Source organism: Dromiciops gliroides, chromosome 5 (assembly GCF_019393635.1).
Source record: "Dromiciops gliroides isolate mDroGli1 chromosome 5, mDroGli1.pri, whole genome shotgun sequence".
Taxonomy (NCBI): domain Eukaryota; kingdom Metazoa; phylum Chordata; class Mammalia; order Microbiotheria; family Microbiotheriidae; genus Dromiciops; species Dromiciops gliroides.
The window spans coordinates 19874696-19892519 of NC_057865.1; the positions used below are offsets into that span (position 1 = coordinate 19874696).

The 17824-nt window shown below is 44.4% G+C and overlaps 1 protein-coding gene across 5 annotated transcripts in view; it reads left to right on the forward strand.

Annotated features, from left to right (window-relative positions):
* WIPF3 (WAS/WASL interacting protein family member 3) overlaps positions 1-17824 on the forward strand; it is a 68411-nt gene that overhangs the window by 49554 nt on the left and 1033 nt on the right. For all 5 annotated transcript variants that reach the window (XM_043968699.1, XM_043968696.1, XM_043968697.1 and 2 more), the window contains exons 4-8: positions 2432-2563; positions 3683-4426; positions 6714-6863; positions 8288-8389; positions 15844-15920. In XM_043968699.1, coding sequence (XP_043824634.1) covers positions 2432-2563; positions 3683-4426; positions 6714-6863; positions 8288-8389; positions 15844-15920 — 1205 coding nt within the window. The remainder of the gene's footprint in view (positions 1-2431; positions 2564-3682; positions 4427-6713; positions 6864-8287; positions 8390-15843; positions 15921-17824) is intronic.

Here is a 17824-nt window from a genome sequence, read left to right on the forward strand (position 1 = left end):
AGAGAGCAAGGGGCAGGGAGCTCATTCGCTCAGTGTTAGAGCTGACAGGGACCCTGGTGATCAAAGGAGGCGACCCCCGCCCCGGCTTGTTTAATTTTCATGCTAGCCTTGGCTTGCTCATCATCTTCATTCCTGAATATATCCCTCTCCTTTACTCAATTAACCTTCCTTTGTGATCAATAATTTTTTTTAAGTCACCAAGCATTTATGAAAGCCCCTACTATGGGCCAGGCATTGTGCTTCCTCTGAGGGTACAAAGAAAGACAGGGATCCCAAGGATCTCATGGTCCAGTGGGAGAGAAAATGTGCAAACAGCTACATGCAGGCAAGATAAAGACAGAATAAATCAAGGGTAGTCAACAGCAGAGAGGCAGTAAGATGAAGGAGGCCCAGGAAAGGCTTCTTGCAGAAGGTCAGACTTGAGCTGAGACTTAAAGAAAGCCAGGAGGCAGAGATGAGAAGGGAGAACATTCTCAATATGGGAACCAGCTGGGTGAGGAAGAGCAAAGGGGCCAGTGTCACTGAATCCGACAGCATATGCCATGTTACACACCCATGGTCCCTCACCTCTGCAAAGAGAAATTCTTTCCTTTTCCCAAAAAGAAGACCCCACTACAGAGACTTGTCTAGTCAAGTGCGGAGCTCGGGGTTAGGAGCCCGGGACTCAAGTCTCAGCAGATAGACTGTTCCTGTACAATCCACTGCTGCCCTTATAAAGTTGATGAATTTGACAAACTGGGTTCAGGTCAACCCATGATCAAGCTGTTTGTTGTTTCTTTTAAAAAGTTGGAGGTGAGTTGTAAAATTTCTGTCCTTTTTCTAGAAACTTTAAAATAAATCTACACTGAGGTTACTTTTAGAGATCCTGTTTCACCATGGAGCTCAAACCTCATGCCTGACAACTAGATTGGGAATCCTGAAGGGGACCTGGGTTCAAAGAGCCATTTCCTGTCTGGGTGACCTTGGGCAAGTCACTGAGTCATCTGAAAAAAGGAAGAGGTTGGGCTAGGTTTCTTCCAGCTCCAGCTTCAATGCTCATACACCATAATTGGATACAATTAAACCTTGATTGACTATTAGTTGGTTTGTCTTTTCCTCAGTCCTCCACTTTTAGGGGAAAAGAAGTGGGTCCTAAGGCAATGAGTTCATAGCAAGGTCCCCTCCCCAAAGGAGCCTCCATTTTCTTGAGCTCAGCACAGTCAGCTTAGTCACTTCTACCTTGTAGATTCAGTATTGTGTAAAGATGATGGATGTTCTGTGGTGCTTAGAGATCATCATTCATGGACATGGAGCTGGAAGAGACTTTGGAAGCCGCCTTGTGCAACCCCATCATTTTACAGATGAAGAAGGTGGGACCCAGAGAGGTTTCCCTTGCCCAAAATCACACAGGGGGTAAATGGAGGTCAGGATTTGAACCCAGGTCCTCAGAACTCTTTTCAAGAGTCCCGTGTGAATGAAGAAATGCTCGCTTTGAGATATTCCATGATCATGAGACATTTCACTCTACTCATTGGCTTATTCTTTTTTTGTTTGTTTGTTTTTTGTTTTTTCTGCGAGGCAATGGGGGTTAAGTGACTTGTCCAGGGTCACACAGCTAGTAAGTGTCAAGTGTCTGAGGTCGGATTTGAACTCAGGTCCTCCTGACTCCAAGACCGGTGCCCTATCCACTGCACCACCTAGCCACCCCCCTCATTGGCTTATTTTTAATTATGTGGAGAAAGGGACAAGTGTTTTGGGGAATTTCAACAAGCATGTGGGGAGGGAGGGAGAGAAGAATGGAGGAAGAGAGGATGCTCTGCCTTTGCCACTGGGTTAACTGGAATATGCAGCTAACCAGAATGCCTCCAACCTCTAATAAACTGGAACTTCAGTAAATAAATCCTTCTCTGAAAACGTAGCCGCATTCATCCACCAGGAGGCACTCTGTCCCAATTTCTCGGGGAATCGGAGATAAAAGATGGCTTTAATTTCATGCCGCTGGCTTCCTCCTGGTTTTTTCATCTTCTGTAGTTTCTAAGCACAGACATCTCTCCGGACACAGAACATTCCAGCCGACTGTGGTCGAGGCTGATTCTCTTTCCCCTCCTTGGGGCATTTCATTCCTCCTGAGGGGGTTGTGGGGGAGGGAGAGGGAAACTGAAGAGCACCCTGGGGTAGCATGGCTTCTAGCTGGAGCCACCCCCACAGACTGCCGGGTACTGGAATTTAGAGGCACTTCCTCACTGTGCTAAGTGCAGAGGACACCAAGACAAAGCTAAAACGGGCCTCAGCCTCCAGGAGCTCCCGTGTGGATGCCTTTTGCAGGCTGGAAGGTTGAATGAGAGGCAGTGTAGGTCAGTGGGTAGAGAACCAGCTCCAGTGGAATGACTCTCCCTGAGATCGAGCTACAGGATGTTCACACTCTGCCATCTCCCAACTTTTTTCCCCTCAGCTTCGAAAGGAGCCAACAAAGAAAGTGGAGGTGCTCCTGGGAACTCCCGAGGGGGCAACCCACAGGCCCTGGGAGGCCTGTTTGCAGGGGGCTTTCCTGTGCTGAGACCAGCTGGCCAGAGGGATGGCTCAGGTAAGGGGGCAGGGGGCTAAAGGGAAACCAGAGCAGGCAAAGCAGCATGCTGGGGCTCTAATATCATCTCAGATCACAAAGGACCTAGAGCTGGGAGGGACCTGAGGCCAGGTAGTCCAACTTCCTTGTTTTATGATGAAGACCAAGGGAAGTAAAGTGATTGACTTGAGTCAAGTGGAATTTGAACTGGGGTTCTCGGCCTTCAGATCCTTGAGGGAAAGGGAGAAGGAAAGAGAAAGGAAAGGGGAGAGGGGAGGAAAGAAAAGGAAGGGAAAAGAAGGAAAGAGGGAAGGGAAAGAAGAAAAGGGTAGGAAGAGATAGGAAAGGAGAAGAGGGAAGGAAGGGGGGAGCCAAAGAAAGCTTTTCACCAATTTTGGGAAGGGGAGTAGTTGTGTTAAGTAGGTTTATTTACTGCTTTTGACAAAAGCAGAGAAACCCACCATCTGGCTGAGTTCTCAGCCGCCAGTAGTGTCTCCCCAGCTAGGCATCATCCAGAGCTTTGGGGCTGCCTTGGTCCTTTCGAGAGCCCATTTAGAACATTACAACTCAGTCTCGAATTGAGAAATGGCAGAGGAAAATGGGGTTTTTATGGAGATCATAAACTATGCTTGTCCCATAATGCTTATCATTCCAAAAATTCACATCTTTATAACCCTTCAAAGATCACAAAGGTTTTATTCACAATTATCCGGTGAGGTTAATTAGCCAGGGCAAATGTCATTATGCCCATTTTATAGATGAGGAGATAAGTGATTTAATCATAATCTCACTGCTGATTGGACCAAGGCCTTTTGACACCTGATTCAGTGCTCAGAATCCATCAGGGTGGTTCTGGGAAGGAGAAGAAACTGATTTTGCTGCGTTTTTAGATATATTTATTTCATTTTTTTGTAGTGCCCATAGATGGAGGGATGAAGGACAAAGGGGCAGGGAAGACATCCTGACAAAGCCAGTCCTCGGTTTTTTTCCTCCCAGGAGAGTGGAAAGATTTTCTAGGCTCATTATTCACAGTAACCAAGCGGGAGTGGCTGGTGAAGGGCATCTAGCAATGCCCACCTCCACTGGGCTCTTCTTGGCCTCGCCTCGTGGTGATGTTGCTGATCACTGCTTTGGTTCCAGGTGCTGGGTCCAGAGCTCCGTCCCCTCGGCTTCCCACTAAGAGCATCAGCGGTCCGCTGAACCCACCCTCGTCTCCAAGACTGGGAAACGCACCCGAAGCATCTGCCCTTCCAAGATCTGTTCCTCCTCGTCCCAACGTGCCTGCCCCTCCGCCTCCCACCACCCCTCCCCCTCCTCCTCCTCCGCCTCCCCTTCCTCCATCCATGTCTCTTTCCGCCATCGTCAAGCCCTCCCTCGTGTCCCCCCCGGCTCTGCTGACCAAAACCAGCGCTCAGATAGTGGCCCCCCCGCCCCCCACCATGGCCCCCCCACCTCCTCCCCCAACTCCCCCTCCTCCACCTCCACCTCCACCTCTACCTCTGCAGAGCGAGAAGGCAGCGAAGCCTCCGATCGGGCCAGTGAACGTGCCCCCTCCTCCTCCCCCTCTCCCTCTCATTCCCCCCTGTGGGTTTCCTGGGCAAGTTGCAGATGCTTCCAGTCCCACTCCTCCTCCGCCAGATCTTCGGGATCCGACACCTCCACCCCCGCCCCCACCTCCACCCCTCCCTCTGTATTCGTCTCCTTCCCCCAGGCCATCTTTGTCCCCGACACCTTTACCAGGCTCCAATAATAACAGTGACGCTGCCCCTCCACTGCCTCTCAAGTCCCCTAAAGCCAGCCTACAGTCAGTGCCCCTTCCACCCACTCCTCCAGCCTCTCAGTCCACCATACTGGTGCAGAAGAAAAGACCTGGCAGAGGGGCAGGTAAGTGAACCTCCACCAGGGGCACTCTAGATCTAGCTTCTCCTGACTTACAAAAGACCTGGTTGTTAAATATCTGGTGTGAACATAACCCTAACCCCAGAAATCAGCAAACACCAAAAATCAGGACTTCATGTCTAGACAGGAATGGAGTGTTGGAAAAGGTGTTAATAATGTAGATTAAATTTAAAAACTGTTGTGGGTATGTCCATTTAAATTTTGGGGAGGAGAGCTGGTTGTTAAACATTCACCAACACACCCCTGAATCATTTGGAGAGCTGGTTGCAAAAATTCACCAGCACACCCCTGAAGCAATGTCAGAAGATGTTTTTATTGTTATGGAATTCCTCAGTGGCATCTAGTCCAACATCCTAATTTACCAGATAAGAAAACAGATCCAGGAGTGATTTACCAGGGTCACAAGGGTAATAAGAACCAGAGGCAAGATCTGACACAGGTCTTCCAAGCTCCAGAGTAGTAAAACTTCCCAACACCCCATGTTTGTATCCTAGCTGGGGCAGTATCTCTGTGATCCTAGAGAAGTCACTCTCTGGAGACATCAGTTTCTTTATCTTCAAATTAAGGAAGCTGATAACGGTAGCCTCTACCCCATAAAAGTGTTGGGAGGATTAGAAGAGATCACTTTTGTACATCATTTTACAAATCATCAAAACCATTCATAAATACTGCACAGAAGCAGTAGGAGTGGTACCCGATATCCTTGTTGGAGGGGACACAAAAACGAATGTGTTCAGATACCCTTTCAGGTATGTGAATTAATGGGAGAAGATAGTAAAGGCCCGGGTTATGACCAAATGAGTGTCCATGAGCACATCCAAAAGCTACTTGATGACAGACCTTCTCTCCTATCTGTTTAAAATTTTGTGAGAATGAAATATTTTTATTTTTGAAATATTTAATAATGTTAATTATTAATATATAATTGAATATATCTAATAATTATTATAATTAATGAAATTTTATTGCTGTTAGCCATCAATAAGCATGTCTCCATTAAATAGGTTAATTGAATATAGTCAAGAAATTGTAAATCATTAATAAATCACTGTTAATAATGTTAATATTAACAAATGTTAGTTGACTGACTAACTTACCTCAGACAGCCTCCTAGGACTTTAAGTTTCAAAGCAAGGTATTACCTCATTTTGGGTCTCCTAAACCAATTAAATCCCAACTCCGATAAAAAAAATAGTAGTAAATATCCGCATCTCCTTGAGTTATTCATCCCAATCCCTTTCTATTCTTTGGGATTAGAAAATTTGGCCTTTGACCTAAGTAAGTCCCACCTGCTGTAACAGAAGTCCATCCTCTAGGATCAGGGTAGGTGGAAAAGTCCAACCTCACCTTTCCCAAAGGTTCCTTTCCAAGGAAGCTTGTGGGTCTGCCTTCCCTAGGCCCCATCATTGCAGTTCCTCTGGTCTCTTCTCACAGGGCCCATTTCAGCCCTAGAACATTGTTATCTTTTGAACCCTCCCTAAGCAGTCCCCATGTTGGGAGTGGTGGACAGCCAAACAGATGGTGGTAGCCTTGCATGAAAGGATACAGCATTTTCCTCATGGTCCCATGAGGGAACTTGGCAAGTATTTGAAAGATGAGGAAATAAATGACAAATAACTTAGTAATTGTAAGTATTGGAGTATTCTGGTTCTGAAGCCAGAGTCCTTTCCACCACTTCTCAGAGGTCTCTCTGACATGGCTCAGGGTCTGCCCTATAATTAATACAGCGGGACAGAAACCCAGACTATGGGATGCCAGGGTGGGTGGCATATCTCTACTGGTCTCTTATTGCATTGTGCTGGCCTCCCAGTTTCCTGATATTTCCAGATTTTCCACCTATTTGTATGGGCCCTGTCCTGTAGGCAGGTACTATGGGAGCCCCAGAGAGTTATTAGACCCAGTTCCCAGGCCTCACAGAGTTTATAGTCAAGTGGTAGAGAAAAACAAAAATTCAAGATAGGTTCCATTCCATAAATATTTATTGAGCATCCATGGACAAGGTACCATGCTGAATTGAAAACATTTTAATAACATTCATAAGGAAATACAAACCCCTCTTGATTTTCCTTCAGGGTTCAACTGCACTATCTCTTTGAACCTCCCTTGAGCTAGAGAATAGAGCTATAAACCCATACTCAGGAAGTCCTGAGTTCTAATGCCGTCTCAGTCACTTAATAGCTGTGTGACCCCATGCAAGTCATGTAACCTTTGTTAACCTCCTCCCTTCATATCCCACTTGGCTACATTAAGGCTACATCTGCTTCTTCCTCAGGTACAGGTGGGGGAAAACTGAATCCACCCCCAGTACCCCCAGCAAGATCCCCAACAACAGAGCTATCCAGCAAAAGTCAGCAGGCCCTGGCCTGGGTGGGTACACCACAACCTGGAGCACCCTTGAGGAATGGAAACTTGCACATCACAGGTAATGTGACAGCACCTAATTAAGTAGCCCACTTATCTCTTCTCCCTCCACTAACACAACCCCCCCCCCCAACCCAGCACTTCAGAGTCTCTGTTTTCTGAGGGACTTGGGAAGATGAGAGATGTTCCATGGGCTCTGAGGTTTACTAAGCAGATGTTTATGGAACCAATTCCACTCTTGCTCCTTGGGTTGTTATAAAGGTGAAAATGTGTGTGCCTGCTCAGCTGTGCTGGTAGCAAACTCCCTCCCAGAGGCATCTGTATAAGCGAAGCTATCATCTGGGACAAACCAACCATGAAAAGCTGGAGGAGTAAGACCAGCCTTTAAAATGGGCATGAGTAGTGGCATGGTGGAAATTGGTGATGATGGGGGTCCTTAGGTATTCCTCTTTAAAGAATGACACCCTCTTGCACACAAATCCCATTAGAATAAAATAATCTTTTATTTAGGTGCTAGAGAAAGGACCCAAGAGAGATAGACTCTCTAGGGGAGAAATGGTTTGGAGACATGATTCTCTGAAACGCATTTCTTCTTGAGCAGAAGAAAGGCAAAAGCTTTTATAGACCGTAGACCATAGACCTGACACTGGAGAGTTCCCTTTGGGGGTGGGGGAAAGCTTGAGTGAAGTGGTGGTCATGACATCTGGAGTTATCTCTGTCCCCTGGCACTGAGCAGGCAGCAGCCACACCAGATGGACTTATCTCTCTTACTTCTCAAGGTGTGCTCCTCATTTAGCTAGCAGGCCAGCTTCAACTTTAATAGTTCCAAATTCCTTGTTATGTCCCAACCCCATATCAACTAGTTTGGGGAGACAAAGGCTGTAGGGGAATAGGGGCCAGTGTAAGGAGATGAGGTTATTGGAAATATGAGGGAGTCCTCTGGCTCCTGCCCGGCGAGCTCCACAGGGGAGCCTCCTCAGCTTTTGCTCATGAGGCCAGAGTTACCTTTGACAACAGGGGCAAGGCACCCCTATTTCACCTTTACCCAGGAACCCCCAGTTATCAGAGCTGCCCAGGGCAGTTCAGAGGTGCCCAGTGCCACCTTTGACTTTGGAGCCTGGAGGTCAGCCTCACTCCAAATAATTCCTGCCCAGGAAATGCTTGTTGCTGGAGGCAGTTAAACTTTAAATGCTATCACTTTAAAGTCATTTGTGTTGGAATGGGGTGCACATTTGACAGGAGTGGTTATAAATGGGCTGGGGCTCCCCATCCTTTCCTTTGCCCCTCTTCTGCCCCAAATGATTGTTTAGAAGAGTAATTGGAATCACTCTAAACGTGAATCCTGTGATTAAGCAAGAGGACACCGAGATGAATTCCCTGGCGGGGGTGGGGAGGGGCCCTTTACTCCCTAGAGTAAAACCAGACTCGGTGCCCATGACTGTCATTAACTGGCACATTTCTCACTGTTTCTTCCTCTCGGTCCAGATGACTTCGAGTCCAAATTTACTTTTCATTCGGTAGAAGACTTCCCTCCTCCCGATGAATACAAGCCGTGTCAGAAGACATATCCCAGCAAGGTCCCCAGAAGTGAGTATGGCTCATCTCTCATTGACCAGACAGAGGATGCTTTTTCTTTCTCCAGTTCTCTGAAGTCGGTGTACTAGATTGAGTAGAAGCAGGAGGATCTACTGACACATTTAAACTCTTGGGGCCTCAAGCCAGTTGTCAACTTCCTCATATTTAACTATGAAATCACAGATAAGTTGGGAGGGGAGTTCCCACACCAGAAGTTCCCCAGCTGATGAAAGCATAGATCTCTCAATTATTTGTGTATTTTCCTTTAAATATTATGCGATGTTATAATGAATATATAATCCAGCCTCTTGTAGGCTCATGGGTCATAGATCTGGAGCTAGAAGGAGCCTTACTGGGCAGAAACTGAGGCCTGCAGAGATCAAGTGACTCATCCAAGGTCACATAAGTAATAGGTAACAAAGCTGGGGTTCAAATTCAGATGCTCTGATTCCAAGGTTTTCCATTATGCTACTCTGCATAATAAAGGCTTAATGAATATTTATTGAAAATACTAGCTTACATTTATAGAAATACTTTAAGTTCTATCTGAAACATTTGCCCCACATTAGCCCAATGAGGTAGACAGAAAAGCCTTATTATTATTCCCTTTTTACAAATGAGGACTGAGGTCTAATAATTTGCCCCAGGTCAGTGTCAGGAGTCCACTCTCTGACCCCAAATTCATTGCTTTTTTTCTTTAATTCAGTTTTCTTTTTTCTTTTAAACTTAACAGAATCAACAAACATGAACATTTTAGTATACAAAGAACAGCAAAAGAGGGTTTACATATGAAACTAAATTTCAGTTATGTAGTTTTAAAGTGTGTATTAAATTTAACAGACTTGTAATAAAACTACCTTACTCCCATTATGATATCCATAAGACCAAGATACATCTCAATGAATGAATTTATAAAGGACTTTAATTAGTCATTGACCTTCCAAGGAGATCCTTCCATTTCATGGACCTGGGAAAATTGGTTTTATCTTACATCCAAAGGATTCAGATTATATAGATAGACAGACAGACAGACACGCATATATGTATGTATATGCATATGCATTTGCATATGTGTGTATATATGCATTCACATATACTTATACCTGTATGTTTATACTGATATATTCAATTCAAAGGTTATATAGGGGAAAGTGGCAAAAAATAAAAAATGTGATAGAGGAGTGAGAAATGAGAGAAGCCAATAATTTGTAGACAATAGCAAATCTCCACGCCTCTAAATCTGAATTATTTGTCTTATGAAGAGGTTTTGGAAGCCCTGGAAATGGGGAACATCAAATAACATCATAAAAACTGAAATTGAATATATTTTAAGGCAGTTAAGACTCATTACTGATGAGTCACTTCCTAATTAGTTGGCTAAATGGTAACCTTTTTTTTTTTTTTTTTGCTGGACAATGGGGGTTAAGTGACTTGCCCAGGGTCACACAGCTAGTAAGTGTCAAGTGTCTGAGGCCAGATTTGAACTCAGGTAATCCTGAATCTAGGGCCAGTGCTTTATCCACTGCACCACTTAGCTGCCCTAAATGGTAAACTCTTGACTTGTGAGATCAAAGATGAAAATCAATAGCAAATTAAAATAAAGATTAAAAATAAGGAGGGGATGAACAATTGAGATAGATCCACCATCATCATCATTGCTAATTATGGTATTCTGAGGTTTTCAAAGGCAGCTAGGTGGCACAGTAGATGAAGCATTGGTCTTGGAATCAGGAAAGCTCATCTTAATAAGTTCCATTCTGGCCTCAGATACTTACTAGCTATATGACCCTGGACAAGCCACTTAACACTGTTTGCCTCAGTTTCTTCATCTGTAAATCGAGCTGGAGGAGGAACTGGTAAACCACTCCCATATCTTTGCTAAGAAAACCCCAAATGGGGTCATGAAGATTTGGGCACAACTGAACAACCACCACAACAAAGGTTTTCAAATCAGTTTGCATAAATTAACTGTCAAAACAAGTTGTGAGCACTGAAATGAGAAATTAATAAAAGGACAGATTTTAACGTGGATGGTCATCAACTGATGAAATTCGTCCACCATAATGAAGAGGGGGAAAGAATCCAGAAACTACCTCTATCAGCCAGGCAAAAGAAATGGAACCAGGACAATACCAGTCTGTAAGCATTTATTAAGTACCTGTTGTGTGCCAGGCACTGTGTAAAGTCCACTTGTTGGCAAATCAAATTAAAGTCATTTGTAATATCTTATAAAGACAGTGAGAAATAATGAGCAATAATACCATGTCAGAAAACAGTGAGAATATCCATTCTAAAATTTTTTTCCAAGAATTGAAATAGAAATCATTTTACCTGTTTAAAAAAAGTGAGAAGTGGGGGCAGCTAGGTGGCTCAGTGGATAAAGCACTGGCCTTGGATTCAGGAGTACCTGAGTTCAAATCCAGCCTCAGACACTTGACACTTAACTAGCTGTGTGACCCTGGGCAAGTCACTTAACCCTCATTGCCCTGCAAAAATTAAAAAAAAAAAGTGAGAAGCAATGGAGCGTGAAACAGGCATTTAAGGATGAAACTGGAAAGGAGAAAAACAGATGAAAAATACAAAAGGCCATTACTGTTAAGTATTTGATCCAGTAAATCAAAATGTCACCCTAAAGGCACTTCACCATCAAAGTGTCTCCTGCAAATACCTCAAAAGCTAAGATTCCTTTAAGTATATAATAATAGAATAACTTTGATGACCTCCTGATTATTCATGACAGGTGAGACTTAAAACAAAGAGAAGTACAAGTAAGCTTCCCAGAAATGTTGGCCATTGTCATGGAGGATGGACCACACAGAGCTCCCTCTAAAGAAAAAGTCTCCAGTTAGGCTGAAACAGCCTCCTAAGTAAAATGCATACTCTCTCAAAAGAATTTACCTTAACTATCCACACAAGAAAAACTAAATGGATGAAGAATGCCTGTTATCCACAATATGATGTGCACTTGGATGGGGAACCCATAGAGTTGGGTTGTCAGGACCTGAATCGAGGACAGGCACTATGCATGGACCCCAGGCTGGGCTTAGACTTGGCCAGGAGGAAATGAACCCCCTGGATTGCCTTTGGGAAATTGCAGAATTTCGTTTTGCTTTGCTAGAGGTTGGCCCCCAGCATGATGGATGGACCCTTGTGGAGGACTTATGGGAAAGCATAGATAGACACGAGTCACAAAGGAAGAGAAGATGGTGGGTCAGTGGATAGAATGCCAGTCTTGGAGTCAGGAAGACCTCAGTTCAAATCCTGCTTCAGATACTTACTAGCTGTATGACTCTGGGCAAGTTCCTTGACCTCTCCAAGCCTCTGTTTCCTGATCTGCAAAATAAGGATAATCCGACCTACCTCCCAGGGTTGTTGTAAGGATCAGTAAGATAACATACGTAAAGTGCTTTGCAGACTTTTAGTACCATATAAATGCTAGCTATCATCATTATTCTTAGGAAAAGCTATGAAGAGGTCATTACCTACATGAATAAGATCACAGATCCATCAAACTAACCACAGAACCATTGGCTGGAATTTAGGCAGGTAGAGAGGATATCATTGATATCAGAGAAGGAGCCACAGGCCATTTAAAGAGTCTGAGTCACAGAGTTAATCTTGATAATAATAGAGCTCTGAGAAAGAGAGAAAGGAATTGGTTTTTATTATACTTCTACTAAGACATTACTTCAAGGGTTGATGGTACTGGGAAGAGCCATTGAAGGCTGCAGTCTCCAAAGAATCAAAAAAGTTTTACCCAGGGGCACCTGGTGGGTTTGAACAGGCAACAACACATTACAAACAAGGAAAGATGAAAGATGCCAGGAGTTAAAAATGTCACTGAAGAAAAAATATGTGGGAAAGAGGGAAGGATGGATCACTCAAGTGATCCACTGGAACCTTTGCTATGTCACACGAAAGTGAGAAGGGCCCCCCAGCATGCCAGGTGGACCCCCTGTGAAGATCTCATGGTCACAGATGGACAAAGGTCACATAAGGATCCAAGAGAGATGGCCTAGAGGCCACATGGGACTGCTTGAGGGATGTGTCATTGAAGGAGAAGGTCAACCAATGAGATCACTCATCCATTTGGAGTATTGGAGTCCCAAACTGAAAAATAAGCCTTTTTACTCTTGACTTTCTTTAATTTAACTTAATTTGTTGTAGTTATTTCATCTCATTTGTTCTTCTCACTGTTGCAGCTTTGGGAAATAACAGTGATGAGAACGGACAGGGCAATAAGTCATCTTGTTTACCCTCCTTCTTGGTGTCAGTGACCCCTTGGGCTGTCTAGTAAAGCCTTTGGATCCTTTCTCAGAGGGGGTCTCAGAATAGATTAATGTTTTTAAATAATTGAAGGAAATTCTAAATTTCACTTAGAGGTTAGTGAAAATAAAGTTGTAATATTTTTCACATTCAAGTTTACTGATGCCCTGAAATCTGTCCACAGAATATGTTAAGAGCTTGTGTCCTAAATCATTCAGGAAAAGTGGATTCTTAATCTTCAGATGTCCTGAAGTCTCTTCGAGCATCTTAGGGAGTTTAGAGCCAGGAAATTTCCTCTTAATGCAGAGCCCTCAGAGCCCACTGCTTTGAGTTTAGTTCTTGGTGGAAATGGAGGCTAGCTACCCCAACCCCCTACCCTGTATTCCTATCCTGAAGGGACATGGATAATAGACTCTGTGTTTCATTATTCCCATCTTCGGAAGGAGTGAAAGCAACTAGGAACTGATATTCATGGTCTTAAGAAATGAGCTGACCCTCTCAATTCAGCATGGGGACTGGAAAAGAGATACATGAATAGTCCCCAGCGAGACTCAAAGAGCATGTGAGTGCCCGTCCTTGGGAACCCCAGCTAGAAGCTATTAGATTAATAGAAGGCCGATCTTTGATTATTCCGGTCTGCTAACACTTCCGTGTCTCTTCCTGCCCCCGGCTTACTATTGACCTGGTTCCTTTGTGATTTGGACTCTTCACGGTTGAGAAAGCAATGTCATCTTACCTCCGAGGAATTCATTGTCCTGTTTCAATAGTAGTGATGTGCCCTTTGTCTCACATGCAAACATACACACACACATTCTTTCTCTCTCTCTCTCTCTCTCTCTCTCTCTCTCTCTCTCTCTCTCTCTCTCTCTCCCTCCCTCCCTCCCTCCCTCCCCCTTTACCCCCCCTCTTCATATCCTATGCTTATATTTAGCTGTTTTCTCCACTCTGTGCCTTCCAGGTGTTTCCTTTGTTCTGTTTCCAGGGCTTTAAACAGCTTACTCCCAACATCCCCAATACCTGGGGGTTTCCTCACCTTTCTATCCTGACAGAAGTGTTTAAGACCTCTTTACCCCTTAGTTCACCTAGATGAGATCGAAATGTTTAAAAAGGGAAAAAGAACAAATAGAAAAGCATAAAAAGAGATGCATTTACAAAGTATAGCTGTCTCATCCTGATTTACCTAAAAGAGTCAGCACTGTGCTGACCCCCAGATTGAGGAATTAGGACAATACAAAAGCTTCTCAATATCTTCCCCTGCCTCCAGTCTCCCCCTCCTTCCTCGCCTCAGTCTCTCGTCTGCACTGTTAGCAAAGTCAGATATAGATGTATTTCCACACAGGTGAGACCGTGTAATTCCTCAGCTAAAGTTTCCGGGCTCCCCTTTGCTTTCCTATGAAAATACAAACACTTTCAGGTTGTTGTGGGGGTTTTTTGGTCTTTTTTGTTAAGTGACTTGCCCAGGGTCACACAGCTACTAAGTGTCAAGTGTCTGAGGCTGAATTTGAACTCAGGTCCTCCTGAATCCAGGGCCCGTGCTTTATCCACTGTGCCACCTAGCTGCCCGATCATTAAATTTAAAAGAATTAAACCAAAATGAGAACTCTTACCTCATGGATTTTGCACAGGTGGTCCCCATGTCCAAAAGGTTTCCAAAACTCTGCCTTGCAGCATCCCTAGCTTCCTTCAAACCACAACTCAGATGTGACCCTGGGCAAGTCACTTAACCACCATTTGCCTCAGTTTTCTCAACTATAAAATAGGGGCAATAAGAGGACCTACCTTGATGGATTGCTGTGAGGATCAACCAAGCTAATATTTGTAAAGCACTTAGCACAGCGCCTGGCACATAGTAGACACTAAATGAATGTTTGTTTTCTTCCTTAGGAGCCAGTTCATATGCAAAACCTTTCCTGAGCACCGCCCCCCCTCACCTATTATTAGTGCTCTCATGCTCTTGAAATTACTTTGTATTGTTTGGTATATATGTTGTACTAATTTATCTGCGTTTATAGATTGTGTCCTAATAGCATGTAAGCCCCTTGAGGGCAGGGACTGTCTTGTTTTTGTGTCCCCAGAGCTGAGCATACATGGGGACACTGAGAGTAATTTGCCCAGGGTTAAACAGCCCAGTCAGAAGTGGACCTTGAACTTGGCCTCCTGCCTTTGAGGTCGGTTCTTTAGCCACTAGATTATGCTGCCTCTCCTTCCAGGTGCTTAGTAATTGCTCAATGAATTGTGAAGGACATCAGTGGAGCCCATTTGAAATGACTGAAGATTGGGAGCCACTTCACACAGTCCCTGGCACATCTTAGGTGCTTGGTAAATGTGGATTGGATTGGATTAGATTGGATTGGGAGAGAGTTAAAGACTAAAAACCAGAGATGGAACTCAGAGCTTCACCAAGCCAGTGGGAACAGAGGAGAATGACAGAATTTCATAGCCCAGCTACTTTGGACATTATCTGGGAGACAGAGAAAGGCAGACCTCATTAAAATAGCTATGAATGAGAATTATTAGAGGCAAGGAAAGTTGGATCATTTATTCTAGTCTCCACACATACATGCATTCATTCTTTCATTCATTCAATGACCACTTATAAAGTGCTTACTGTATTCAGAACATAGAGTAGCAAGGACTTTTGCCTCCTCTGACAGGGCATCGACAGCTAAAACTGGGTAAGAAGTTTTAGCCCATGCCAAGAAACCCATGGGATCATTGTAGGTTTAGAGCCAGGAGGGACCTTAAAGGTTGTCACTTCCAACACCCTCAGTTTTAGAGATGAGACAACCGAGACCTAGAAATATGCAATGACTTATTCAAAGTCACACAGCAAAGCAAGTAAGTGCCTAAGGCAGTATTTGAACCCGGGTCTTCTGACTCCAAGTCCAGTGCCTCTTAATTTGAAGGTTTTCAGGGCAGCTAGGTAGCGCAGTGACAGAGCACCAGCCCTGGATTCAGAAGGACCTGAGTTCAAATCAGGCCTCAGACACTTGACACTAGCTGTGTGACCCTGGGCAAGTCACTTAACCCCAATTGCCTCACCCCCCCCCAAAAAAATCTAAGGTTTTCAATTGATCAGGTCTTACAACCATTAGTGACTTTGCTACCCTTGCAGATGCTGATTTTGTAAATGTTTCTTTGTCCTGAGCCCCTGATGTGCCAATTACTCCTGATTAATTAATCACCTCTACTCTTTTAAGGCCCAACTCCAGGTTCCTGGCTCCCAGCAGAGGCGACTGGCCGGGGAAATGAGGATGCCAAGGGTCGAAATTCTCAGGTAACAACAGGTCTCTGAACGTCAAAACACGGTCTGGCATTCTCTCCGGGGGGCCAGAGTATGAGCCACAGCACACTTTCTCTCTCTAGTCGAAAGTTTATCCCCATTTTTCCTTCAATGGAAAAATGAAAAAAAGATGAGAAACATATGGTTTTAATATCTGAGTGTGAACAGGGGGCTTGCCCAGGCTCTCTTGGGGCATCTTTAAGAGGCTGTGGCTATTCCTAAAGAGGGCTATATGGGATAGGCGCTAGTTTTCTCATCTGTAAAATAAGGGTGTTCAATAAAGATGAGTGTTTAGGTCTCTTTCTGCTCTAAATGTATGATCTAAATCACAGCACAGCTCCCAGTCACAAGAAAGGCCCAAAGGGGACATGAGCGGGGGAAGTACCTTGGGGGATCCAGGATGGTCTCTTATCCCAGCTGAAGATACTTGGGCTTCCTAAGCCCCAGAGCTGACTTCCCTCATCTGACGGTGGAGCTTCAGTTCTTACCTTTAAAAGTTATTGTTGGAAACATTCCATCTATCTCTACCTATACTGGCATTTCACTTTTTCCATTTGTGACAACAGTTGGTTCTTTTTGCCAACTCTCCCCAACCCGGTAGCCAGGTGGAAGATGAAGGTGGTGTGGCCGGCCCCTTGAGAACCACCCTTAGAACCTTAGATCAGGAAATCTCCGAGAGGCCATCTCCAGCATCAGCATCAGCACCATGGACAGAGCACCGAACTTTATAGTCATTCTCTCATTTGATATTCCCAACAATTCTGTGAGAACGGTGCTACCATTTTAGAGATGGGGAAACTGAAGCTGAGAGATATTAAATGACTTCCCCAGGGTTACATCTGAGATCATTCACACCCAGGCCTTCCTGACTCCAAGATCAGCACCCTGTCCTTCAGGCTACACTGCTTTTAAGTTGAGGGTCCCCAGAGATCATTTGGAAGGAACTTAGCTCCTAAATTTTTCCTAACTAGTATTAATCACAGAATACTATAATGACGAGGATGATCATCTTTGTAACATTTAAAGTGCTTTATAAATGGAAGTTATCATCAATAAGCATCTACTGGGGGCACTGTTTCCCCCAACTGCAGGAATCAATACACTTTATCCAGAAGATCCAGAGCCAGTCTTGTTCCTAAAAATGGCCATTTCAGATTCCCCTGGGAGCCTCCTTCAATATCTAATCATTCCTATATCCAGGAAATCCTTTTTGTTAGTTGGAATCCCCTGTCTAATGAATGTTTACTCTGATGAAATTTGAAGCTCTAGCCCAAAATGTCCAAGTCCTCAGCATCATGGGATACTTGGATACTTGTTTTTTGGTTTTGTTTGGTTTTTGTTTGGTTGGTTTTTTTGCAGGGCAAATGGGCGTTAAGTGACTTGCCCAGGGTCACATAGCTAGTAAGTGTCAAGTGTTTGAGGCTGGATTTGAACTCAGGTCCTCCTGAATCCAGGGCCAGTGCTTTATCCATTGTGCCACCTAGCTGCCCCCATGGGATACTTGTTAAGAACAGTCACAAAAGGTCATGCCAATTTCCTTGGAGAGGTAGCCTCTTGGGGAGTCACACCTATCAGGAATGGACCTCCAAGGGATGTTTGTGTTCATTTATGCACCTAAACCTGAGTGGTCCATAGTGAAATCACTAAGCTAGGGGGCAGAATGACTTCAGTTCCTCTCCCACATTTCTAGTAGGTCTATCTTGGAATCCTAGGCAAGTCACTTACCAGTTAGATTAGAGGTGACCAGTGCTTGCCCCTAGTGGATTCTAGGGGAGCATGAATCCTCACATAGTCAACTTTGTCAATGATTTCATTCCATTTTAACTTCATGTTTGATTTCTGATGAGAAAAAAATCAGATGTGCTCTGTGCTCATGCTGGGACCATCTAACCCAACTC